A 26619-nucleotide genomic window follows, 5' to 3' on the forward strand; every position below is an offset into this window, starting at 1 on the left:
GCACCTCATGTACCAGGTCCGGCTGTGCTGATCTAATTGGATCTGTCGTGGTCACACGGAACCAGAGCCAAACTTACTTTTTCTCCAGGGATTTGAAGTCAGATCAAAGCTCGGGGGGAACCGGCAACAGAAAGTCCCCTTTTGTCACAGGTTTGGCTTTTAAACAGAGAGAGAGAGAGAGAGAAGAGTTGCAGTGGCATCAAAATATTTCCTGATAATCTAATCTAAATGGATAACAGTGTTAGTGGATGATTGATTGATTGATTCATTGATTGATTGAGTTTATTCATGGTTAGAGTAAAACCAGTAATCCAAGGGATGACATGTGAAAGTGTGAACACTTGTTTCCAACATGGTCCTTTGATATTAACATACAAGACAACAATAACATCAAACAATCTTTAAATAACAACCCCTCCCCCCAAACAAAAGGATTAGGAACTTCTAGGAATAACAAGATAAAAAGAATAAAAGTAGGCTGAGAATAAAAATAAATGAGTAAAAATAAAAATAGGCTTTCCTGTCTGTTCACCTGACTCCAGAGGTAAGCTCTAACCTGTCCTCTAAAAGCCCTCCTAGTTTCTGCTTGTTTTATAACGATGTTGTGATCTGGAGATTTGATCAAGTCAACAGTTGTTTGAATCATGTTCCTCTCTGTTGAAAATGAGAAAAGTTTTCAAGCTTCAAGAGCATATTAGAATGTAGCATGTGGCTAATGTGTTGGCAGTCTAGTCCTCTTGTTTTCTCATTGATTAGTGAGAACTGACTTTTTACAGGTTTCCAGTCGCCTGACAAATCTGCATTCATGTTTTTGGGGGGCTGGGGAGATATTTTGGGAGTGTAGCGTGCAAGTAATATGAATTAATTACCCTGGAAACCACTAGAAATGTTTGCTCCGTTTCACTTGAATTGTGTGTCAGTTTAGATAACTAGAACCTGCTGCTATGAGATGATTTGTGCTCATGTCACTGTGAAGTGTTATGCAAAACGCTGGTTTAGTTTGACTGTCTGGGTTCCCAGCGCACCTGCTCTTAGTTTCTATGACACTGGCTGTTTTCTGACCCGTCTGAGTGCTTCTCTGTGAGAGCAGTTCTTCTAAACCGATATCCAATGAAGATGAATTGTAGAAAATCCCGTTTGCTTCTGGGCTATTTGAGCACAGTAGGTAAAGAAAGATTGGTTAGGGTTGAGGCAGCATGACAGTTCCCTTGATTGTGTTCCTCTGGGGTGTAGTGGTAGAACAAACAGGTGGGTAGACAACAAATAATAACATTGACTTAATCAGAAAAGGTTTTATTCACCAACATAAACAGGTGGGTAAACTGAGTTTACTTGGGTTAACTGTCCACTACATCACTAGCGTTCCTATGGCGAATTGATTTGTTGCAGTGACTTTTGAGCCCCTCTCATTGGCAAAAATGCTAAAAACAGGACAAGTTTCTGCTTTAACTCCAGTGTCTGTGGTGACTGGCGAACTACAACCAACTTAAGTGAGCATCTTAGCACAATGAAACACATTACTATCCTATAAGACAGAACAAACTACACACAGACTCTTTACATGCTGACACGGTTGCAATGTACCATAGTTTTATTTCTTGCTGAGGATGCTTATAGATTGTATAGAAAGCCGAAGTCTCCACCTCTCTGATGTTATTAATGACTTGGCTTCCGAAAGTATTCAGACCCCCATCACCTTTTTCCACATGTTGGTGAGTTATAGTCTTAATTCAATTCAATTTCCACATCCACATACATTTACACAAAATACCCCATAATGACAAAGTGAAAACCTGTTTTTAGAATTATGAATTATTAAGATTACTGTTAGATCTAATGGGGTTTTCTAAAACATATATTCTTATTTCCTATTTGAAGAACTAAAGGTGACCAATAAAATCTTTGGAGTAATCATTCTGACCCGTGTTGGATCTCTATTCCTTGTCAATCCGTGTCTGCTGCACACCCGATCTATAGAGATGACACAACGCATTTAAGATCACGCAATCCTCAATAGATTGATCCATTCCGTCTTTACCGACGACAAGATTCTTCATTACTCTTATCTATGACACGCCAAACAGGTACAGCTCATCGGCTGGCTAACCCCATCCCGACGGTGAAGCATGGTGGTGACAGCATCATGCTATGGAGATGCTTCTTAGTGGCAGGGCCTGGGAGACTGGCCAGGGTTGAGGGAACGACAGACAAAGCCAAATACAGAGAGGTCCTTGAAGAAGACCTGCTGCAGAGTGCACATGACCTCAGACCAGGGCAGATATTCACCTTTCAGCACAGCAACGACCCAAGGCACTTAGCCCAGACAACACTGGACCGCCTTCAGGACAGCCCAGACAACACTGGAGCGGCTTTAGGACAGCCAAGACAACACTGGAGTGGTTTCGGGACAAGTCTCTGAATGTCCTCAGGGTTCGACATTAACACTTGCCCCCTTGCCCGTTGAAGTAAAAATTTCACCAGGTTTGTTTGCGCGAGCCCGACGAAGCTGCTGGATCCTGTATATTTTTACCTGTGTGCAGGAAGAACAACAGACGGCGCAGGCGCCAGACCAGACTAGATGATCGTGGAGTGAAGATATTATTAAAGCGTACGCGATGCGACGGGTGATCGACAGTCGCGTACTCTTTGATAATATCTTCACTCCATGATCATCTAGTCTGGTCTGTCGAACCCTGGCATTGGAGCGGCTTCAGGACAGCCAAGACAACATTGGAGTCTCTAAATGTCCTTGAGTGGCCCAGCCAAAGCCCAGACTTGAACCCCATTGAACATTTGTGGAGAGAGACCTGAAGACTGCAGTTCATCGACGCTCCCCATCCAATCTGTCAGAGCTTGAGAGGATCTGCAAGGAAGAATGGGAGAAACTGCCCAAATCCCAAAGGTGTTTAAAGCTGGTAGAGGCATACCCAAGAAGACTCAAAGCTGTAATCACTGCCAAAGGCGCTTCTACAAATTACTAATCAATTAAGTTATGGTTAGGGTCTATAACACAACAAAATGTGGAAAAAGTGAAGGAGTCTGAGTACTTTCCGAAGCCACTGTATCAACCTTACAGGAAAGCAAGCACGGATACTTTGTTCTACCCCCTGAGCCACAGCCGCCCCCTAAACAGCTCAACATAACCACAACACTGTTATCTGTCATCCAGAATAAATAGAAGAAAGAGAAGTCTGTGTCCCCTGGGCCACCTTCACACCCACAACAACTTATTTAGGCAATGATTAACCGTGTTGGAGAGAGGGTCATAATGAACAAGCGTGTAGTGCGTGCTGAGATCCACATTGAAATTGTAGTTGTAGTTCACTAGAGCTCTTCGGCGATTACTAAGTCCTTTTTTGTTGTAGGCTTAGCCTATGTCACACACATATTGTCAGGCTTGACTAACACTGGTTAAGTGTTGACTAACCCTAACACTGGTTAAGTGTTGACTAACCCTAACACTGGTTAAGTGTTGACTAACCCTAACACTGGTTAAGTGTTGACTAACCCTAACACTGGTTAAGTGTTGACTAACCCTAACACTGGTTAAGTGTTGACTAACCCTAACACTGGTTAAGTGTTGACTAACCCTAACACTGGTCATGTTTCACTTGTGGTCAGCTGAGCCATCTTTGTATGTAGTGTCAAAAATGCCTACGTCAAAGAGATGACTTGGGCAGATAGTGATTTTGGAATGTGACAAGCATTCTGATAGGCTGATGTCATAGTAGGCAATAATAAACAGTGAATCAGCAGTGTTAGGAGAGTAGAGTTATTCTCAACAGTTTGGATTTTAAATCAAATGGGACTAGGGATTCTCAGCTTTAATTAAACACTTTTTCACCCTATTTTGGCACAATGAACGTATTGGGAAAAGTGTGTTGACAGGTGACAGGTGTTTCTGTCTTTGCATTTGTCTTTGGAGTCTGCTATTAGTGTCTGTCAACAGGAGGGCCAAATGAGTGAAGGAAGCCATTATGAGCAGGGTTCCCGCGCTGGTCTGAAAAAGCCTTAAAGTCTAAAATCCAGAAATCCAATTTACAAGGCCTAAAGAGGCCCCACATTTCAGTTATTAGGTCTAAAAAACGAGGTACTAGGTCTTAAAAGATGAGGGGGAAAAAATGAGATTAGCTAGCTTGTCCTGCAAGGAGATCAGTCCGGCCACATCTATTTGCACGGAAATTAATCAAGCTGGAACCAATATTTATTTGATATCAATTATCCTTCAGACTGTCACCTTGAGGATGCCAAATAGCTATCATATGGTGCCGCGAATAGGTCAAAAAATGTATTCAAAGAGGTCTAAAAAAAGGTCTTAAATTTGACTTGTTGAAACGTGTAGGAACCCTGTATGAGGCGGACACATCAGAACCCTGTATGAGGCGGACACATCAGACACATCAATCAGAGATGTTTTATTTTCTCCCCTTTCTCTCCCTTTCTCCCCTACATGACCTCTACAACACAATGTTGAGTTTCTTTCATTGAAAACATATTTAATTCTGAGCTGGTTTACTCTTCCTGCTACGACTGGTGGATTGATGATTCACTTGCTTAGTCAAATGTGTTAAATAACCCTGCTCATAATGGCTTCCTTCACTCATGTGGCCCTCCTGTAGAATCAATACTAGACATTGACTGCTCTATGCCTCTATTCACCCAAGTCGCTTTGGAATAAGGCGTCTGCTAAATGGCAAAAATAAAAAATAAAAATGTTAATGTAATTAGGGCTAACTTTGACCAAACCAAAATTGCTATTAATGAATTATTAATTACAGCAGACCATGCGATTAACTCGATACATGTTTGCACTTGTTTAACGACTCTAGTACAGACACAACCAAGTAAACCATCTACCTTAACAGGTTCACCTTGCCACCCTCAGAGCTGCAGTGCTCATGGACACGTCTCCACAACCACAGTGTCACCAGAAACAGAATATCCCCTCCAGACACCTTTATGTAAACATCATTACCTCCATGCTGGCCTGAGTTCATTTTTAGATATTATATGTCATCCCCCTCCCCCACGTCTCCCTTCCCCCACCAACCTTTTCAGCACACCAATCCATAAACACGCACAGGTATTGACTCCAGCTCCTTTTCCTGGTTTCAGTAAAATGGCCTACGCACCAAGATGTTGCTATGCAAGACATGCATAGAGGCAATAGAGCAACAGCAGTGTAGATGCCAGCTTGTGGTTTAGTCTGACCGAAACAGATAAGTCTGCCCTCTTGGCCCAAACCACTTTACTCAGAATCACCATGACGGAAACAGCAAGGGAACAGGGAAGAGTTAAATGCAGCGCCTAAGACAAGACAAATGTGCTCCAGTGGTATATCTGTGTGGCGCATGTGATCTGCAATTAAAGGAATAGTATTGATTAGTTCATCGTTGCATGTATTTTTCCCTCTCTGCTTCAGTAATCTACTCAAGGCAAAAACTGCAAACCATATGAGATATACACTCACCGGCCACTTCATTAGGTACACTTTGCTAGTACCAGGTTGGACCCCCTCTCTTTTGCCTTCAGAACTGCCATAATTCTTCGTGGCATTGATTCAAGAAGGTACTGGAAACATTCCTCAGACATTTTGATCCATATTGGCATTAAAGCATTACACAGTTGCTGAAGATTTGTGCCAAGAAAATATCCCTCCCACACACCACCACCACCGTTTTAGCCCAGAGAACTGCCGCTCACTGGATATTTTCTCTTTTTTCTGACCATTCTCTGGTACACCTAGAGATGGTTGTCCGGGAAAATCCCAGTAGATCAGCACTTTATGAAATACTCAAAACTGCCTGTCTGTCTGGCACCAACAACCATGGCACGTTCAAAGTCACTTAAATCACCTTTCTTTCCCATTCTGATGCTTGGTTTGAACTTCAGCAGATCGCTGTGACCATGTCTACATGCCTAAATGCATTGAGTTGCTGCCACATGATTGGCTGATTAGATATTTGCGTTAACGTGCAGTTGAAAAGGTGTAGGCCTACCTAATAAAGTGGCCGGTGAGTGTACGTATACTATAGCTATTTCATATCCAGTGGGGAAATAAGAACAGTCTTTAAATCTAGAAGATTCCGGGGGCCCGCTGGTGAATCTTGATCTTCAGTTCCTTTCCACAAACGTTCTGTTGGATTTAAGTCTGGCGATTGACTAGGCCAGTCCAACACCTTCATTCTCTTCCTCTTGAACCAATTGAGAGTCTCCTTTGTAGAAGTATGTTTTGGATCATTGTCCTGCTGGAAGATCCACCCGCGTACCTGGCGTGCCAGTAATGTGGAGGACACTACATGTTTGCTAGTCTTCCTCACCCCTCCTGATTAGACTATTAATCCTCCAGTCACCACTGAGTACATCATCATCTCAGAGCTGGAGGACGACTTCACCTCTTGTGGACATTGATGCTTTTGTCCACAAACAGTTCCAGAGACCCTGTGTGGGTCTGAACCCAGTGTTAGGGGTGTTTACTGAAAATGGCAATGTGATAAAAGGCCAACAGCACTCTTGACGGCAACCAGCTGTCTCTGTTGCCGTGGTAACCTGCCGTACCGTAAGAGTGGCACAAAACGGTAAAGGGTCGGGTTTCTGTGGTTACTGCTGACTAGTAGGGTAACCAGAAACGGAGTAACCGTGAATAGCCTTTATCTTTTGATTAGGCAAATATTTGCCAAATCGCTTATTATTATCAACTCCTGAATAGAGCAGATGGGACAATATTCACTGTGCTAATAATAAACCAACCAATCAGCTTTGTCTGACAGGTGTCCTTCTGATATAATGTCACACATTAAACCAACACTGTCTCACTGAGAGTCAGTGTTGCAATGATCGAAAAACTTGAATTCTCAGTCAGTTCAGGTCCACGTTGTGTAGCCTGCTACTCTGAATGAGAGATCACTCCTCCACTAAGCCCTTGTCCCTGAAGTGAAAAGCTAATGTTGTGAGGCTGTGCTATCCTCGAGGCTAAAGCAGCACTCTGGCCCTCGGGTGCAGCACAGTGAGAGCCTCGCTGAGGGGGTCAGGATTAGAAAGAGAGCCGGCTGTCAATGACGACCCTGTAACAGCCCAATAGTGAGACTATAGTTCAGCCATAGGTATCTTTTGATGATTTATTTTCACATCATCACCAGGGGCGTCATTTATAAACGTTGCATACGCACAAAAGAAGGCATGTATGCGTCACTTTTAAGCAAACTTTGGGGTTTCTAAAAAAAAAAATCTAATTTGGCAGGAGAATGTGCGGTCCTCCTCCAATGACGCTGACTCATGCGTATGAGAAACGAGCGACTGCGACTCCAATGGTAGAAGGATGAAACTCGAGAATCGCTTTGAAATTGACGTTTAGTTGATTGTGATTTATAAAGGGAAACTGGCATGGGACGTTGTAAGAATATTTCTGTGTGTAAACCTTCTGTCTTTCGCACGTACGCAACCTTTTCACTGCAATCCTACGCACAGATTTATAAATGAGGCCTCAGGACAAACAGCAAACAAATACCAGATATCTGGAGAGTATCCTTCACTATATGATGCTCAACTACTCCACCACTAACCACTTAAGCCATTTATGCTATCCCTACAAGATAAAACACTGCACAGGGACTAACTGAGAGACTCTCTGTTGAATTTGAAGGTACTCAGTGTTGGCATTTATTACCGCTGTCCTTGGTAATCTGAAGCACATCATCCCATGCCAACGTTAACAGAATTGAGACACTACAGTTTAATGGCCAAGTCTCTATGAAGTCCGGTCGTCATGTGGTAGTCATGGAAATAGGCCTAATGGCAGGTTGTTGTTCAAAACACTCAGCATTGAAGTGTAAGTCAGCTTAGGAGCTCAATACTGGAAACTACATCCTGGAAACCAAATCACAAATTATCTGATGATCTTTCTCACACGGCCACTGTTGAATGTTTTTAATTGATCGGTTTGTATTCGGGCATGAATGGAGTTGTTGTTACATTGATCATACTCGTAAGACTTTTCACTTTTCAAAAAATGCCGGCCGAGAGAGGACGCTGGCGTTGCTTGTTTTCGCCTTTTCTCCGCCCGAAAATCTAGATGTACTTGCAGTATACAGAGTAGATTGTCCTACAAAGACACTTAGATTTAAATTTAGTCATCTAAAAATGTATTAGACCCCTATACTTTCTTTTATTTATTTTTTTGTTTCTTTTTATTATTACTACTCGATCTTTTCAGTTTGTAAAGCGTCTTTGAGTGTCTAGAAAAGCGCTATATAAGTCTAATGTATTATTATTATTATTATTATTATTATTATTATTATTATTATTATTATTATTATTGTCCATTTCAAGTCCTAATTCTCCATCTTCTGTTCAGGACTGTCTGAGCACGGGGGATAGCGTTACTAGTTTCTACCCAGTGATAAGTGTGGGAAGACTGCTAACACGCTAACCTGTTAAACCTCCAGCCACGCTAGCCCCACAGACCTACAGACCTTCGGTCAGTCGGACAAATTGTGGTTTCTGTGGTGTGTGGAAGGAGAACCATTATTCCACAGCCTAAAGCATCGTTCTGCTACGTCCATGTGGTGGTTGAAGAGGGCTGAACGGTGGCTTTGTAAAAGAACATAAATACAGTTCAGGAATCAGGATGAACCTCCCTCATGTCTTGACATTTGAATACTGAATGGCCTACTTTCCCCGGGCTTTTCTTTGTTGTTCAAGAAGCACATTTATTTAGTTATGAGAGAGAGAGAGACAGAGACAGAGAGAGAGAGAGAGAGAGAGAGAGAGAGAGAGAGAGAGAGAGAGAGAGAGAGAGAGAGAGAGACAGAGAGACAGAGAGAGAGAGAGAGAGAGAGAGAGAGAGAGAGAGAGAGAGAGAGAGAGAGAGAGAGAGAGAGAGAGAGAGAGAGAGAGAGAGAGAGAGAGAGAGAGAGAGACAGAGACAGAGACAGAGACAGAGACAGAGACAGAGACAGAGACAGAGAGAGAGAGAGAGAGAGAGAGAGAGAGAGAGAGAGACAGAGAGAGAGAGAGAGAGAGAGAGAGACAGAGAGAGAGAGAGAGAGAGAGAGAGAGACACAGAGAGAGAGAGAGAGAGAGAGAGAGAGAGAGAGAGAGAGAGAGAGAGAGAGGCCTGTTTAATGCAATCGGTTCGTAAGAAAAGTAATCACATTCGTCATCATCATCGTGTTCATTCACTGAAGCCGCTGCTACTGGGCTCTGAGGCAGACTGCTGTTCCCAGGATCTTAGGAGCAGGGTTCCCGCGCTGGTCTTAAAAAGCCTTCAAGTCTAAAATCCAGCAATCCAGCGTATAAGGCCTAAAAAGGTCTCAAATGTCAGTTATTCGGTCTAAAACTCGGTCTTAAAATTTAGATCCTGCAAGGAAATCAGTCCGACCACATCTATTTACGCAGAAATTATTTTTTTAAATGCCAATTCGCTTCCTTTTTTGTCTGTATGGCAGTGAAATCCCTCATTTCATCACCTTGAGGATGACAAAAAGCTATCATACGGTGTCGTGAATAGGTCTAAAATGATATATATATATTTTTTTTTTTTAAAAGGTCTTAAATTTGACTTGTTGAAACTTGTAGGAACCCTGTGTGAGGCTGTTGCAACATCTCTACCTCCAGATTGAGACACCAGGTTGGATTTAAACGTGTTGCATTTGTGTGTCCGTCACTATCTACAAGACTGTTGTATAACCACTCATCGTGCTCACTCCACTGTGCAGGGTCCTTGAGTGGTTGTCATGGTCACCTTTTTTACAGTGAGGTTAAGGAGCAGCCCCCTCCACCCCCCATAAAAATAGAGGATTGTGATTGGTCAAGCCCTCCACTCACTCTACTGTGTTACCAGAGAGGGGAGGGGCAGACTAGTCCTGCATAACCATTAGGCTGGCCTGCTGTCACTATGTACAGCAGCCAATCAGAACCTCTTCTATTGGACGAGGGGCCTTGAGTAAATTGTTGGCTCTTAAAGAGATGTTTTTATTTTATTTTATTGTCATGACTCTGTGTACTACTAGAGAGAGAGAGAGAGAGAGGGCGGGGGAGACAGAGAGAGAGAGAGAGAGAGAGAGAGAGAGAGAGGGCGGGGGAGACAGAGAGAGAGAGAGAGAAAGGGCGGGGGAGACAGAGAGAGAGAGAGAAAGGGCGGGGGAGACAGAGACAGAGGGAGAGAGAGACTACTGGTATAGGCTATATGTGGTTTGTGGTGGATCTCTGACTGTAAAAAAAGGGTGTTAGGGTTGGAGGATGTTAAAAAGGATGTTAAAATGGAAGGTGAGTGCTGTCACCTAGCCTATGTGCCTCACCATGTTGACACAGCATCTGGTGATGAGAGCAGGTTCTTTCTATGTCAGTGTCAGGCATCCCCTGGCCTGTTGTATTGTGTTTGGTTGGTAGACAAGTGCAGCTCTCTGTGCATGTTTAGTCACTGTCATGAACTCAGCTGCTCTGTGTTGGTGGGAGAGCCTGGTGATATTAGCATGTAGGACCTCATACACGTAGGGTCACAATAATCATTTTTGTGTGTGTGTGTGTGTGTGCGCACGTGCGTGTGCGTGTCTGGGCTCATACATTAGAGCCAGCTGATACCCATGTTTACAAAGGGTGCAGAGCCAGATTACAACTATCAGTCCTTCAGTCAAATAGATGAGCCTCTTACCCTAGTCGTCTATCTGTACAGTATAGTATAGTGGATAGTGTACATAGCCTTTATTTATGTAAACCAGCTCCTTCCCTTCTTGTTTTTTTTTTGTTTTGTTTTTTCTTTCCTAGCACCAGGGGAGCCCCCCCTCCTACATTTCGTTGTTTGGTACCTGTACTATAGCAATGACAATAAAGACCATTCATTCATTCATTCATGAGCCTCTTAGTCATTGTGCAGGGTTCCCACGCTGGTCTTAAAAAGCCTTAAAGTCTAAAATCCAGCAATCCAATTTACAAGGCCTAAAAAGGTCTCAAATTTCAGTTATCCGGTCCAAGAATGTGGTGCTCATTCCGGCCACATCGATTTACACGGAAATGAATCAAGCTGGAACCCAAAAAATGCCAATTCTCTTCCTTTTTTGTCTGTATGGCAGTGAAATCCCTAATTTCATCACCTCGAGGACGACAAAAAGCTATCATGTGGTGTCGCGATAGGGCAGAAATTATATTCAAAGAGGTCTTTAAAAGGTCTAAAAAGGGCTTAAATTTGACTTGTTGAAACTTGTCGGAACCCTGATGACTGTATAGTGTATGTATATATGTATCGTTGTCTTTATGTTTCTGTTACTTTGAGGATGTCCAGTAGGTTGTCATTTGCGGTGGAGGGCTGTCATTTTCGTGTGCGTGCGTGCGTGCGTTGTCGTTCCAATCATAACATCAGTCACCCAGCTGTCCCGTCCTACTAAAGGTCACATATCTATTTGTTCTGCAGTGACATTTAGTTTTTTCTGCCAGAACATTTCTGACTAGGCCTGTCATTTGGCAAGTTTATTCTCCTGACATTCACTCTCTAGCCTCCAAACCAGAGGTAGGCCTTAATGAGGCCAGCACACACAACACCACTAGTTTCTACTGCTATGGATTCCATTAGTCTACAAGTAGAGAAGTCATGAATGAATAAGAATAACTTGCTGTTTCAATGGTGATTCAGCTCAACAAAGGACTGTGAAAATGCATCTAATGAACGGACCTGTGCAGTATGTCAGGGTTCCCGCGCTGGTCTTAAAAAGCCTTAAAGTCTAAAATCCACCAATCCAATTCACAAGGCCTAAAAAGGTCCCAAATTGCAGTTATTCGGTCTAAAAACGAGGTGCTAGGTCTTAGAAATGAGATCCTGCAAGGAAATCAGTCTGACCACATCTATTTACGCGGAAATTAATCAAGCTGGAACCAAAAACATGCCAATTCGCTTCCTTTTTTTGTCTGTGTGGCAGTGAAATCCCTAATTTCATCACCTCGAGGATGACAAAAAGCTATCATATGGTGTCGCGAATAGGTCTAAAATCCTATTCAACAAGGTCTAAAAAAAGGTCTTAAAAGGTCTTAAATTTGACTTGTTGAAACTTGTAGGAACCCTGGTATGTGGTCCGAACTGCCAGACCCGATCTGGTCTGCATCTACAATGATGATGAGACTATTTTAGTCTTTTATGTTTATTATGTGGTAGGCTACTCTTCTACCTTCTGTCTTTAGAATACTGAACAGAAGCACCGTGGTCTTGAATAGCTCTCATAAATCTATCTAGTGATTTTTCATTGGAAGCCAGATGGATTGAAGATGGATACTCAACATAGTGAGAGTCCCTGGGCTTCACTGAGCCATGAAGACCTGGTGGAAGGGAAGGGAGCAGGAAGGGAAGACCAATGGATCTGTCGCTAAGCCACGCCCCCTTAGATCAAATTCGGACAAACAAACAAACAACGCTTCAGTGACAGTGACTGACTGACCGACCGTGACTGAATGACATTCAATGACTTACTTGACTGGCGGGAGTTGGAACATTTCTGATTTCTGATTTACCACAGCAAGTAATAGACATGCAAATACTTTTAAATCATTTATCTTTACTTGATTTGTATCCATTGATTCCCTTTTTTCTTGTATACACAGGCATGTGAGTAGAGTGAGCATGATGTCACTTCCTGTAGGTATGTCACTTCCTGTGCTCTGAGAAGGAGAGGGATCCCCTCCATAGGGATAAATGGCGCCCCAGCTGCTCGAGGAGTGGTGGCTGGCCGTGTGTGTTCGTGTGTGTGCGTGTGTGTGTGTGTTCGTGTGTGTGCGTGTGCGTGTGCGTGTGTGTGTGTGTGTGTGTGTGCGTGTGCGTGTGTGTGTGTGTGCGTGTGCGTGTGTGTGTGTGTGTGTGTGTGTGTGTGTGTGTGCGTGCGTGTGTGTGTGTGTGTGTGTGTGTGTGCGTGCGTGTGTGTGTGTGTGTGTGTGTGTTCGTGTTCTCGTCTGGTGAGAGCAGCCTGCCTGAGTGGCGTCTTTGTCCCAGCCTCTCTGCCCCTGAGAGGGAGCCTCTAACGACCCTTGTATCTCCCCCAAAACATGCCAGAAACCCCCCTCAGCCTCTCTGCTTCAGCCTCCTGCCGTTACAGGGCCACGGGAGTGCGCCAAGACGCTGTATGTTGACCTAATGAAACATGGCTTCTATTGATTTCACTGGAACGTTTTGGTGTTTAGCTTACATCTCTCTCAATATTACTCAAGTGGTACCACAAGCGCCACCACAAAGAAAAAGAAAAAAAACCCTGAGGGGATAACAGAACTAAACTACACTGGGACTACTACGGTACTACAGCTCCCACAATCCTCCCTGCCGGGCCGTAAACAGCCACACACCCCCCAGACAGCACCAGCTTCCTCATTAGGAGATGATCTGGCAGTTGGGATTGTCTCTGCTGCCTAGCGGAGGGGTTTAGCCTAGCAGGGGGTTTAGCCTAGCAGGGGGTTTAGCCTAGCAGGGGGTTTAGCCTAGCAGGGGGTTTAGCCTAGCAGGGGGTTTAGCCTAGCGGGGGGTTTAGCCTAGCAGGGGGTTTAGCCTAGCAGGGGGTTTAGCCTAGCAGGGGGTTTAGCCTAGCAGGGGGTTTAGCCTAGCAGGGGGTTTAGCCTAGCAGGGGGTTTAGCCTAGCAGGGGGTTTAGCCTGGGCTGATCCCTGCAAGTCAGTTAACTGTAGACTTAGTGGCGACGCCTGGTCCGTGTGTCTGTCTGTGTGTCTGTCTCTCTGGTCCGTGTGTCTGTCTGTCTGTCTGTCTGTCTGGTCTGTCTGTCTGGTCTGTCTGTGTGTCTGTCTGGTCTGTCTGGTCTGTCTGTGTGTCTGTCTGTCTGGTCTGTCTGTCTGGTCTGTCTGTCTGGTCTGTCTGGTCTGTCTGTGTGTCTGTCTGTCTGGTCTGTCTGTCTGGTCTGTCTGTCTGGTCTGTGTGTCTGTCTGGTCCGTGTGTCTGTCTGTCTGTCTGTCTGTCTGGTCTGTCTGTCTGGTCTGTCTGTCTGGTCTGTGTGTGTGTCTGGTCTGTCTGTCTGTCTGTCTGTCTGTCTGTCTGTGTGTGTGTCTGTCTGGTCTGTCTGGTCTGTCTGTCTGGTCTGTCTGTCTGTCTGTCTGGTCTGTGTGTCTGTCTGGTCTGTGTGTCTGTCTGGTCTGGTCCGTGTGTCTGTCTGTGTGTCTGGTCCGTGTGTCTGGTCTGTGTGTCTGGTCCGTGTGTCTGTCTGTGTGTCTGGTCTGTGTGTCTGGTCTGTGTGTCTGTCTGTCTGGTCTGTGTGTCTGTCTGTCTGGTCTGTGTGTCTGTCTGTCTGTCTGTCTGGTCTGTGTGTCTGTCTGGTCTGTGTGTCTGTCTGGTCTGTGTGTCTGTCACTGCGAGAGCATCCTCTGGAGAACGATGCTGGCTTGTGTATGGACCTATCGCTAAGCCACGCGCCCCAAAATAGAAATTGTCCAATCATATCACAGCAAAAGTCACGACAGACAGGCAGAAAACTCGGGCACAAACAACTCGCTAATATCTGATGGTGAAAAGCTTCTAGACTAAAGAATGGGCCAGAATGCCACCTGATAAACTCTGAGAAATTAGTTTTTTCATACAGGAAGCGTCTTGAATCTGTGATTGGAACATGGTGTATATATGGGGGGGGGCTGTGTCTCAGGAGGTAGAGTCGCCGTCTAAAGATCGCAAGGTTGGCAGATCAGCGGTTCGAGCCCCGACTGGCCACATGTCGAAGTGTCCTTGGGCAAGACACTGAACCCCAAATTGCTCCCAGTGAGCGGGCCAGCCGGCGCCTTGCATGGTAGCTTGTCGCCATTGGTGTGTGAATGTGTGTGTGAACGGGTGAATGAGAGGCCGTTGTAAAGCGCTTTGGATAAAGGCATAGCTATATAAGTGCAGTCCATATGGTGTACATATCTCATCAGAAACAGCCTCCACTCACGGGACACTTTAAAACTGCATGTTCCACGTGCTCGTACTGAGCTGGGCAGCGTTTTTCCTCTGCCTGGAATGAATGAATGAATGAATGAATGAATGAATGAATGGTCTTTATTGTCATTGATATAGTACAGGTTACAAACAACGAAATTTGGGAGGGCGGGCTCCCCTGGTGCTAGGGAAAAAAACTAAAAACAAGAAGGGAAAAGAGCTGGTTTACATAAATAAAGGCTATGTACACTATCCACTATACTATACTATACAAATAAAACACTGTGCTGTACTCTATGCTATGCTATACCTATTCTAACTGTCCGAATACTCTCCAGAAAGACATAACATTAAAAGAACTCATCAGTTATGATGCCTTAACGATTTTAAAGGTCTTAGGAGGTGAAAGTATTGGAAATTGTCATTGCTTTTAATTCAGTATCGGTGCCCCCCGCCCAAACCTGCTTTTAATGTCTTGTTATGTTGTATGATGTCTGTCTGTGTGTTGAACGTCTGCCTGTGTCCTTGCGCTGCCCCTCTTGGCCAGGCCCCTCTGGGAGAAGAGATTCCTTATCTCAATGAGGTCACCTGGTTAAATAAAGGTGGCTTCTCCACCACCAAGTATTAAATACACTTCACTTAGCGTTAGTTATTGCACATTTTCTTTTTTATGGATTGGAGTGTTACAGTTTCTTTAACTGTGTAGTTTTATTGAGTTAATACCAATGTCTGGTGTATATGTCAGTATTCATGTGAATAGCTGCAATGGAAATATGTTGAATTCAAAAACTGTTCATCATTTACATTTTACATTTACATGTTTGGCATTTAGCAGACGCCTTATTCCAAAGCCTTATTCCAAGCTTACGCTCAATACATTTGACTAAGCAAGTGAATCATCAATCCACCAGTCGTAGCAGGAAGAGTAATCCAGCTCAGGCCCGGGGCCATTGGCAGTCTCTGTGATGGAAGGAAAAATCTACTTCTATCACCATCTTCTAAACCTAGACCTAGACACTGGAGAAACAGAGAAACAGTACAAGGGGGGCAGTAGAAGTTTTAGGGGACACAGTAGAGGGGAAAGTGGGTGTCTCAGGAGACGCAGTGCTGGGGGGCAGTAGATGTCTCAGGAGGAGCAGTTAAGGTGTAACCTGAAGAGATGGAGGTCTTCAGTCTCCGACGGAAGATGGGTAGTGACTCTGCAGTTACTACCCGTCATCAACATGTTGAACAGGCCCACTTATTTCCCCCACTGTATACAGATGTGTGTGTGTGTGAAGTGTCCTGTGAAACCTACAGTAGGACGAATTATTGTAATGATTGATGCTAACCGTCCTAAATGTTGTGTCTCTCTGTCTCCACAGTAAGCATGTTTCTCAACACTCTGACCCCCAAGTTCTACGTGGCTCTGACCGGGACCTCGTCGTTGATATCAGGCCTCATACTCGTAAGTTCCTCTGCCGTGTGTCCTTATACAACAATTGGTTCCGACCAAGTAATTTGATTGGACAAGAGGCATTCCATGAGTGCTGATATACAGTATAACAGCACTGGGACTTTTAACTATATGCATCACTCCGAAATGACCGTTAATACAAAGTAGCTAGCCTGCAGATGTTTGTGTTCAGGTTACTAGGCAACAGTCCAGTTGCGGAACTATTTTTTGTTGACGGAGCCAAAATAAATGATTAAATAAACAAACAAATCAGAATCTGTTGTCACTTATTACTGTTAACTAATAAATGGCGCTGTAGAACTGTTGTATAAAAGCAATATCACACTCGAGGTCGTGCTGTTATACTGAATATCAGCACTCCCTTTCGTGTGATATTGCTTAATTATAGTGCGGCAGGCAAACAGGCCTCATACTCGTAAGTTCCTCTGCCGTCTGTCCTCATAGTGAGACAGCAAACTGTCCTCATAGAGAGACAGCAAACTGTCCTCATAGTGAGACAGCAAACTGCGCAACAATGGTCTTTTATTAACACGGCTACAATAGCTTCGCAAATCCGCTCCTCCCCGTGGGGCTGGAGGACTTGGTAAGTTGCCTGGAAACCACCGCCACCACCACAACCTCGCAGGGCTCCTCTCCACACTGGTGTCCTATGAATAATTTCTGACGTCTTTATGTGGCTTGGTTTTGCGTGCATCATTCTGGGGGTGTAGGAGGGGATTGGATGTGCTTGGTTTTGTTGTTGGTATATTGGTATGTGCGCTATCCCAGTCTGTGAAGAGGGTTAGTCCTAGATCATAAGGGGTGTCTCCGTTCAGGACGTGTGTCTGTGTGTGTGTGTGTGTGTGTGTGTGTGTGTGTACCTTGCAAGATTGTGTGTGTGTGTGTGTGTGTGTGTGTGCGCGCCTTGCAAGATTGTGTGTGTGTGTGTGTGTGTGTGTGTGTGCCTTGCAAGATTGTGTGTGTGTGTGTGTGTGCGCCTTGCAAGATTGTGTGTGTGTGTGTGTGTGTGTGTGTGTGTGTGTGTGTGCCTTGCAAGAGTGTGTGTGATGGTGTGTGATGGTGTGTGTGTGTGTGTGTGTGTGTGTGTGTGTGTGTGTGTGTGTGTGTGTGTGGGTGTGTGTGTGTGTGTGTGTGGGTGTGTGAGAGAGATGAATGTGCACATGTCGATGATGAAACAGGCTTACATGTTGGGCCTTGTCTGTCTCGATTGGGAAATGCTGAGAAGAATGTCCACTATGCGTCTGTAGGCAGCTGTGTATTATATATAAATATGGATTCATGCAACATTTGTCAGCAGCCACATTTGGATCCTTAATTACAACATTTGGACCCCCTATTTACATAATGCAATGTGATGTCTCTGTTTTCACTTTACACTTGATGTAGCTTAGCAAAGTAATATACATTTCCTTTCTATGTCATGAGATTTGCAAATAGTGAAAGTCATTTTAAGCACCTTTTTTCTTGTTTGTCCCCCCCCACCCGCCTGTAGATATTCGAGTGGTGGTACTTCAGGAAGTATGGCACTTCCTTCATCGAGCAGGTGTCAGTGAGCCACTTGCGCCCTCTGCTGGGCGGAGTGGACAACAGCTCTCCCAGTAACTCCAACACCAGCAACGGAGAGGCCGACTCCAACAGACAGAGTGTGTCAGGTAAGAGAGAGGGAGGGAGGGAGGGAGAGAGGGAGAGGGGGAGAGAGGGAGGGAGAGGGAGAGAGAGGGAGGGAGAGGGGGAGAGAGGGAGGGAGAGGGAGAGAGAGAGAGAGTGTGTCAGGTAAGAGAGAGAGAGAGAGTGTGTCAGGGGAGAGAGAGGGAGGGAGGGAGGGAGAGAGAGAGTGTGTCAGGTAAGAGGGAGAGAGAGAGAGAGAGAGGGAGAGAGAGGGAGAGAGTGTCAGGTAAGAGGGAGAGAGAGAGAGAGAGAGAGAGAGGGAGAGAGAGAGAGAGTGTGTCAGTTAAGAGGGAGGGAGAGAGGGAGAGAGAGAGAGAGAGAGGGAGCATTTCTGTGAGCATTAATAATAATAATAATAATAATAATAATAACAACAACTTGGATTTGTATAGCGCCTTTCATAAAACCCAAGGACGCTTTACAGTTCTAGAGAAAATGGTCAGACAGACAAAACAGAAAACAAACAAAGCAAAACGGAAACAGTGACGAGGGGACAAAGGCCTTGGTGAACACAGGCCGGCATTGTAAATAAGAATTTTGTTCATAATTGTCTCGCCTGGTAAAATAAAGGTTATAATAATAAACAGATGGGTTTTGACTGTAGGGCTGCTACAGTAGGAGAAATAGGTATTTTTTAATTCAACGTATTTCCATGGCAGCTATTCACATGAAATGACATTGGTATAAAACTAGAAAACAAGCTATTCACATGAAATGACATTGGTATAAAACTAGAAAACAAGCTATTCACATGAAATGTACACCAGACGGTTGGTATGAATTCAATAAAACTACACAGCTAAAGAAATGATAACATTCCAATCCATAACAAATATATGTACAACAGTGGAATGACACAGGAAATGCACTCCACCACGACCTCCATTCACCATCACCCCGGAAGACTACATAACTGTAGAAAAGGCATGTTGAAACTCGTTTGAAATTTGCTACAGAACATTTGGAGAAGCCTGTATATTACTGGGAGAATGTAGTCTGGTCAGATGAGACAAAAATGTAACTTATCGGCAACAATACGACGCGTCTTGTTTGGAGGAGAAATGGCGCTGCGTATGATCCTAAAAATACCATACCTACAGTTCGGAGGTGGAAGCATCATGGTATGGTAAATGGACTGCACTTATATAGCGCCTTTACAACGGCCTCTCATTCACCCATTCACACACCCATTCACACACCAATGGAGGCAAGCTGCCAAGCAAGGCGCTGGCCCGCTCACTGGGAGCAATTTTGGGGTTCAGTGTCTTGCCCAAGGACACTTCGACATGTGGCCAGCCGGGGCTCGAACCGCCGATCTGCCAACCTTGTGACCCCCAAATTGTTCCCAGTGAGCGGGCCGGCACCTTGCATGGCAGCTTGCCGCCATTGGTGTGTGAATGTGTGAGAGGCCGTTGTAAAGTGCTTTGGATAAAGGCGCTATGTAAGTCAGTCCATTTACCCATCAGGATTTCACTGCGTATTTTGGAATGGATAATCATATTTTGACAAATAAAAGGCTCATACGATTAGTTGTAGGCAACAAATGTAACCACAAGTTGAAGTGTCTATGACATCATAATCTAAACACTCTACAGGCCCACAGCGGAACGCTAAACGCTCTAATTAGACCGTCACAGCTTCTGGCATGTTGTGCATCCGCTAAATAAATAGGCATTTCTCTCGCAACCTCCAGTCAAACCCATAATTGCCCATAATTTGTGTAGTTTTACAGCTGCTATACATGTATTTATGTATATCATCTTCTACATTTCTGTTTCCTCTCTGTAAACGCTGTCAGGACTGTATAGCTAGTTATTATGGCAGTAGACTCCTGTAGGCCTACCACTAGAACAGACAAGCCTTTTTTACCTACTAAAAGAGCCGCCTTGGGGGCCCCCTCTTTACAATGCTCAAGCTGCTATTTACACACAACGACCACTAGTTGGCCGCCTTGGGGGTCAAATAGACCCCCTTTTTAGAATGTAAATCAGCTATTTACACACAGAGATCACTAGAGAGCGCTTCTTTTTCTAGCCTGCCTCCTACACAGAAAAACTGCAAAAAAGCTTTATACTATCTTATCCTGATGTGATTTTGAAAATGTAAGGATACTGGGTGGTAGAACGCACATATCTAGGACAAGTCATGAAAGGAGGGTCCTGAAATTTGATCGAGTGCAAAGATATAACTTCTTTTTTTTACTCACAATTAATTCATGGCTGTTCTAGTGTTAATGGCTTCTGTGCATCATATTCAACATAAAAAGCATCACAGGGTCGTTGTTTGAATATAATATATATATAACTGTAACTTGAATATGTTTTGGTAAACAGCTAAAATATAAAATAATTCTGTCTTTGCACATGGTTTTAGTGTTGTGTAGCGGTCTTTAGTGGACCATATTTGGACCTCAACTTTGTTTCTGATCGACCATGAAACCCCCGACACTCAAAATGTTTTCTCTCGTTCCCACAGAATGTAAAGTATGGCGAAATCCACTGAATTTATTTCGAGGGGCGGAGTATAACCGGTGAGTGACATGAACACTGGCCACACACGCTGCATCTGCACAACTCTCTTCTCCGACATCTACCTCCCTCTTCTGTCTCCCTCTTCCTCCCCCTCTTCTGTCTCCCTCTTCTGTCTCCCTCTGCCTCCCCCTCTTCTGTCTCCCTCTGCCTCCCCCTCTTCTGTCTCCCTCTGCCTCCCCCTCTTCTGTCTCCCTCTGCCTCCCCCTCTTCTGTCTCCCTCTGCCTCCCCCTCTTCTGTCTCCCTCTGCCTCCCCCTTTTCCTCCCAATCTCTCCTGTTTTCCTTTTAACTTTTTCCACTCTTTGAACTAAGTTCTCCTTGGCTCCCTTGACACCTCAAACCCTCTCTCTTATCTCTCTCTGTGTGTGTGTGTGTGTGTGTGTGTGTGTGTGTGTGTGTGTGTGGTGTGTGTGTATGTGTGTGTGTGTGTGTGTGTGAGTGTGTGTACCAGATATACGTGGGTGACGGGTCGAGAGCCGCTCACGTACTACGACATGAACCTCTCGGCACAAGACCACCAGACCTTCTTCACCTGCGACTCGGACCACCTGCGCCCGCCTGACGCCAGTAAGCACCAGGAAGACACGCACACACACACACACACACACACTCACCCACACACACACACACACACACACACGCACACACACACACACACAGACTCTCACACACACACAGACTAACAACAGCGGCAGTATTCATGTCCACAGATTGCTATGGTGGAGCTCTCTGGCCTCAGTAACATGGTTGATGTGTGTGTGTGTGTGTGTGTGTGTGTGTGTGTGTGTGTGTGTGTGTGTGTGTGTGTAGTAATGCAGAAGGCGTGGAGGGAAAGGAACCCGCAGGCACGCATCTCCGCCGCACACGAAGCCCTGGGGCTGGAGGAGTGAGTCTGTCACACCCTCACACACACACCCACACACACACACACACACACACCCCCACACACACACACATACACACACACACACACACACACCTCAAACCTCACATTCAAACCACAACATCGCAGGCTGTAGAAGAACACACTATCAAAATGTTCACAATCTGACACGATCTAGCTGACGTGTGTGTGTGTGTGTGTGTGTGCCGCCCCTCCCCTCAGCTGTGCGACGGCCTACATCCTGCTGGCGGAGGAGGAGGCGACCACCATCGTGGAGGCGGAGAAGCTGTTCAGACAGGCGCTGAAGACGGGGGAGGCCGGCTACCGCCGCAGCCAGCAGCTGCAGCACCACGGAGCCCAGTACGAGGCCCAGCACAGTACGTACTCACACACACACACACACACACACACACACACACACACACACACACACACACACACACACAGTACGAGGCCCAGCACAGTACGCACACACACACACACACACACACACACACACACACACACACACACCACGGAGCCCAGTACGAGGCCCAGCACAGTACGTACTCACACACACACACACACACACACACACACACACACACACACACACACACACACACACACATACACACACACACACACACACACACACACACACACACACACACACACACACACACACACACACACACACACACACAGGGCTCGACATTAAAGCTTGTCCGGGACAAGTACATTTTATGTTCAGACAAGTGGACTTCCTCCTGCACTTGTCCGACGGACAAGTCAAAACAAAGAGAAAAATAAATAAATATGTATTAATATCCAAAAAAATGTAATTTCTCTTTCAGTTGTCCGATCGGAATAGTTTTAATGAGCTATGCCGCACCTCATTCTCGCTGCCCGCAAAAGTGCCAACCTTCTTGACCGCAAATTTGGCTTGTGGAAATGTTAACTCTGTAGTGAAAGAAACCGACACGTTATTCAAACCAGCAGCACGATGTTCCTTCAAGCACCTAAAACTGGCCAGGTGCCAGGAAAAGCGGGAAACGCAAAATGTCATCGGACAAAACACCAGCACCATTGCCGGTGTTCTGCTAATGTAGCTGCCTTGTTAATGTAGCTGCCTTGTCAATGTAGCTGCCTTGTCAATGTAGCTGCCTTGTCAATGAAGCTGCCTTGTCTGTAGCTGCCTTGTCAATGTCTGCTGCCTTGTCAATGTCTGCTGCCTTGTCAATGTCTGCTGCCTTGTCAATGTCTGCTGCCTTGTCAATGTCTGCTGCCTTGTCAATGTCTGCTGCCTTGTCAATGCAATGTAGCTGCCTTGTCAATGTAGCTGCCTTGTCAATGTAGCTGCCTTGTCAATGTCTGCTGCCTTGTCAACGTAGCTGCCTTGTCAATGTCTGCTGCCTTGTCAATGTCTGCTGCCTTGTCAATGTATGCTGCCTTGTCAATGTAGCTGCCTTGTCAATGTAGCTGCCTTGTCAATGTAGCTGCCTTGTCAATGTAGCTGCCTTGTCAATGTCTGCTGCCTTGTCAATGTCTGCTGCCTTGTCAATGTAGCTGCCATGTCAAACAATCTATGTCCGCTGAGTAGGGGAGTGCGGGGTATGTTGTCATGTCAAGAGAATCTGGCAAATCATGCCTTTAAATCAAGACATTAATGCTGGCATGGCATTACCCCTTTACTTTAAACTTTGAAATTGAACGTTCTCTGGCGTGCACGTAGATCCACAGTAATTGTTGGAATTTGAATGTAATATTATGTATTACTGGCTTGTAGTGTGTTAGTAGACACACACGCGTCATATTTGGACAAGTAACTTGAGCTCTCAGAAAGTAAAAGATAAGTTCACTTGAAAAAGCTTAATGTCAAGCCCTGACACACACACACACACTGTACGAGGCCCAGCACAGTGAGTACACACACACACACACACACACACATACACACACACACACACACACACACACACACACACACGGATTCACTCCGTGAATTAAACCAAACACACACACACACACACACACACACACACACACACACACGTATGACATACACACCAACATAACAATGAATTTGAATGCATTTGCCTCCCCACACACCTGTGTCCTAAGCCTATGGTGATTTAGGAAGAGAGTGTGTGTGTGTGTGTGTGTGTGTCTGTGTCTGTGTCTGTGTCTGTGTCTGTGTCTGTGTCTGTGTCTCTGTCTCTGTCTCTGTCTCTGTCTCTGTCTCTGTCTCTGTCTGTGTGTTTGTGTGTCTGTGTGTCTGTGTGTCTGTGTCTGCGCATGTGTGTGTGTCTGTGTGGGTGTGCGTGCGTGCGTGCCTGCGTGTCTGCGTGTCTGCTTGTGTGTGTGTGCGTGTCACCTGTGTGTTACTGACCCTGTGTTGCGTCCCCGACCAGGAAGGGACACCAACGTCCTGGTGTACATTAAGAGGAGGCTGGCCATGTGCTCAAGGAAGCTGGGCCGGACACGAGAGGCCGTCAAAATGATGAGAGACGTAAGTACAGTATATGCCAGGTCTGTCAGGAGCCTCTACACACACACACACACACACACACACACACACACACACACACACAGACACACACACAGTGTGTCACATGTATACACATTTGTGATCAGTCTGAGAGAGTGTCTTCTGTCCAGGCTCTGTGACACTCTCTCAGTCTCTCATGACGACAGTTGTGCATGTGTGAAGAGTGTGACCCATCCCTCGAACAGTTGGGAGGTAGATACACTATATATCTATATATATATATATGTTACGGTACATGTGGGAATACGGTACATGTGGGAAAACTAGGGTTAGGTGCTAGGGTGCTAGGGTTAGGAGTAGGATTAGGGTTAGGGTTAGACATGCCAGCATGTACCAAGTCACCCTAGCACCTAACCCTAACCCTAGTTTTCTCACATGTACCTTATTCCCACATGTACCGTAACATATATATATTCCCTGATAACATGCACAATAACCGTCATGCAAACAAAACTAAACTAAGTCACTCTGCTAGTGAGTCACGGAGAGGGTTGTTACGTAACATAATCTCATGTTGGGATTCTAACCTCACCAGAACAAAAATGTTTGGCCCTACCTGTTGTTACTTCTAATTGTATTATGATGTTATTTATATGCATTATGTATTATGTGAAACGGGGGGACGGAGAGAGGTGTGTGTGTGTGTGCGTGGAGGGTGTGTGTGTGCGTGGAGGGTGTGTGTGTGTGTGGGGGGGGGGGGGTTCCTCTGGTCGCACGTTGCCCTTAGGCACGGATCATTTTCTAGCGTCAGCTGAGTTGTCATTGACGAGACGGAATTGGATTATTGGAATGAGTTGAGTCTTAAATCACAATCGAGATTAGCTGGAACCAGGCTTTTTCAGCTAATCACTGATATACGTGGAATACCCCCCAGCTTAACCTCCCCCATATACCAACCAAAACCGTTGGGGGATGAAATGAAAACACGTCAATGGTGTCAGACGTTAGATCCGTGTTCGAGGGCAACTCCATCCAGGTGGGGAGGGGGGGGGCTAACTAATGTGACTGTTTTCTATGAGATGCCAGTGGAATATTACATACATGTAACAAAAGTTGTATGTTTTCTGTGAGATGTGGAATATTACATGTAACAGCCGTGGGGGTTCCCTACATACAGGGTTCCCACGGGTCCTTGAAATCCTTGAAAGTTTGTGAATTTGAGAAAAAGAAATCAAGGCCTTAAAAGTTTTTCAAAATAGACATGGGTCATTGAAAGTGCTTGAATTCCCCTCTCTCTCTCTCTCTCTCTAAAAAAAATTAGATATATTGTTTAGAGAATGAATGTTTAGATTATAGAGACCATCTAGTGTTCACACATTCAAGCCTCTCTTTTTAATTGTTGTCTGTGAGCGGATAGTTCCTATTATATAAATTCTCATCTAGATCTGTCTCAAACTATGCCGTGTTGGGTCCTTGAGGTAATTTGAGGGAATTGAGTCTTGAAAGTCCTTGAAAAAGTGCTTGAATGTGATGTTTTAGAAGGCGTGGGAACCCTGATTACATGTAACAACAGTTGTATGTTCTCTGTCAGATGATGCCTCTGGAATATTACATGTAACAACAGTTGTATGTTTTCCAGTTAATGAAGGAGTTCCCTCTCCTCAGTATGTTCAACATTCATGAGAACCTGCTGGAGTCGCTCCTCGAGCTGCAGAACTACGCAGACGTACAGGCGGTACTGGCCAAGTACGACGGTGAGGCTCAGGGACACACCGGGCTCCTACACACTCACACTTTCACACACTCACAGATAGACTCACAGGGCCTTCACACACTCACAGATAGACTCACATGGCCTTCACACACTCACAGATAGACTCACAGGGCCTTCACACACTCACAGATAGACTCACAGGGCCTTCACACACTCACAGATAGACTCACATGGCCTTCACACACTCACAGATAGACTCACAGGGCCTTCACACACTCACAGATAGACTCACAGGGCCTTCACACACTCACAGATAGACTCACAGGGCCTTCACACACTCACAGATAGACTCACAGGGCCTTCACACACTCACAGATAGACTCACAGGGCCTTCACACACTCACAGATAGACTCACAGGGCCTTCACACACTCACAGATAGACTCACAGGGCCTTCACACTCATTTGTTTACATTTACATTACATTTAGGGCATTTAGCAGACGCCTTATTCCAAAGCGACTTACAATCAATACATTTGACTAAGCAAGACAGTGAATCATCAATCCACCAGTCGTAGCAGGAAGAGTAATCCAGCTCAGGCCCGGGGCCATTGATAGAAGGAAAAACCTTCTTCTAAAGCTAGTTTTTTTTTTGGTTTTTATATAGACATTCATACACTCATAGGGCATCATGAAAGCCCTAACATACACACACACACACACAAAGTACACACACACACACACACACACACACACGCAGAGTACATAGACAGACACATGTACGTCTACACACACACACACACACACAAACACCTGCGGAACAAGCCGGGTGCATCAGTGAGACTTACAGACACACACACACATCCTGAGGACCACAGTAAGGATAGACAGTGTATTAGGTAACAGCAGTAATACATGTGAAGTAGTTAAAATCCCTTAAAAGTCTCCAACTCGTCAGTAAGATGACACGCTGTGGTTCAGCGTTATGGTTGACAGCGTTACGCCCTCCACCACC

The 26619-nt window shown here is 45.1% G+C and overlaps 1 protein-coding gene across 2 annotated transcripts in view; it reads left to right on the forward strand.

The window, feature by feature from the left end:
* The window catches only part of st7 (suppression of tumorigenicity 7), a gene marked incomplete at both ends in the record, with an annotated part of 52996 nt that overhangs the window by 20942 nt on the left and 5435 nt on the right, over positions 1-26619 (forward strand). For both annotated transcript variants that reach the window (XM_080544874.1, XM_080544875.1), the window contains 8 exons: positions 16248-16330; positions 17832-17991; positions 20483-20537; positions 20989-21104; positions 21348-21423; positions 21643-21797; positions 23814-23911; positions 25530-25644. In XM_080544874.1, coding sequence (XP_080401000.1) covers positions 16248-16330; positions 17832-17991; positions 20483-20537; positions 20989-21104; positions 21348-21423; positions 21643-21797; positions 23814-23911; positions 25530-25644 — 858 coding nt within the window. The remainder of the gene's footprint in view (positions 1-16247; positions 16331-17831; positions 17992-20482; positions 20538-20988; positions 21105-21347; positions 21424-21642; positions 21798-23813; positions 23912-25529; positions 25645-26619) is intronic.

This window comes from Nansenia antarctica (assembly GCF_963989245.1).
Source record: "Nansenia antarctica genome assembly, chromosome: 14".
NCBI lineage: Eukaryota > Metazoa > Chordata > Actinopteri > Argentiniformes > Microstomatidae > Nansenia > Nansenia antarctica.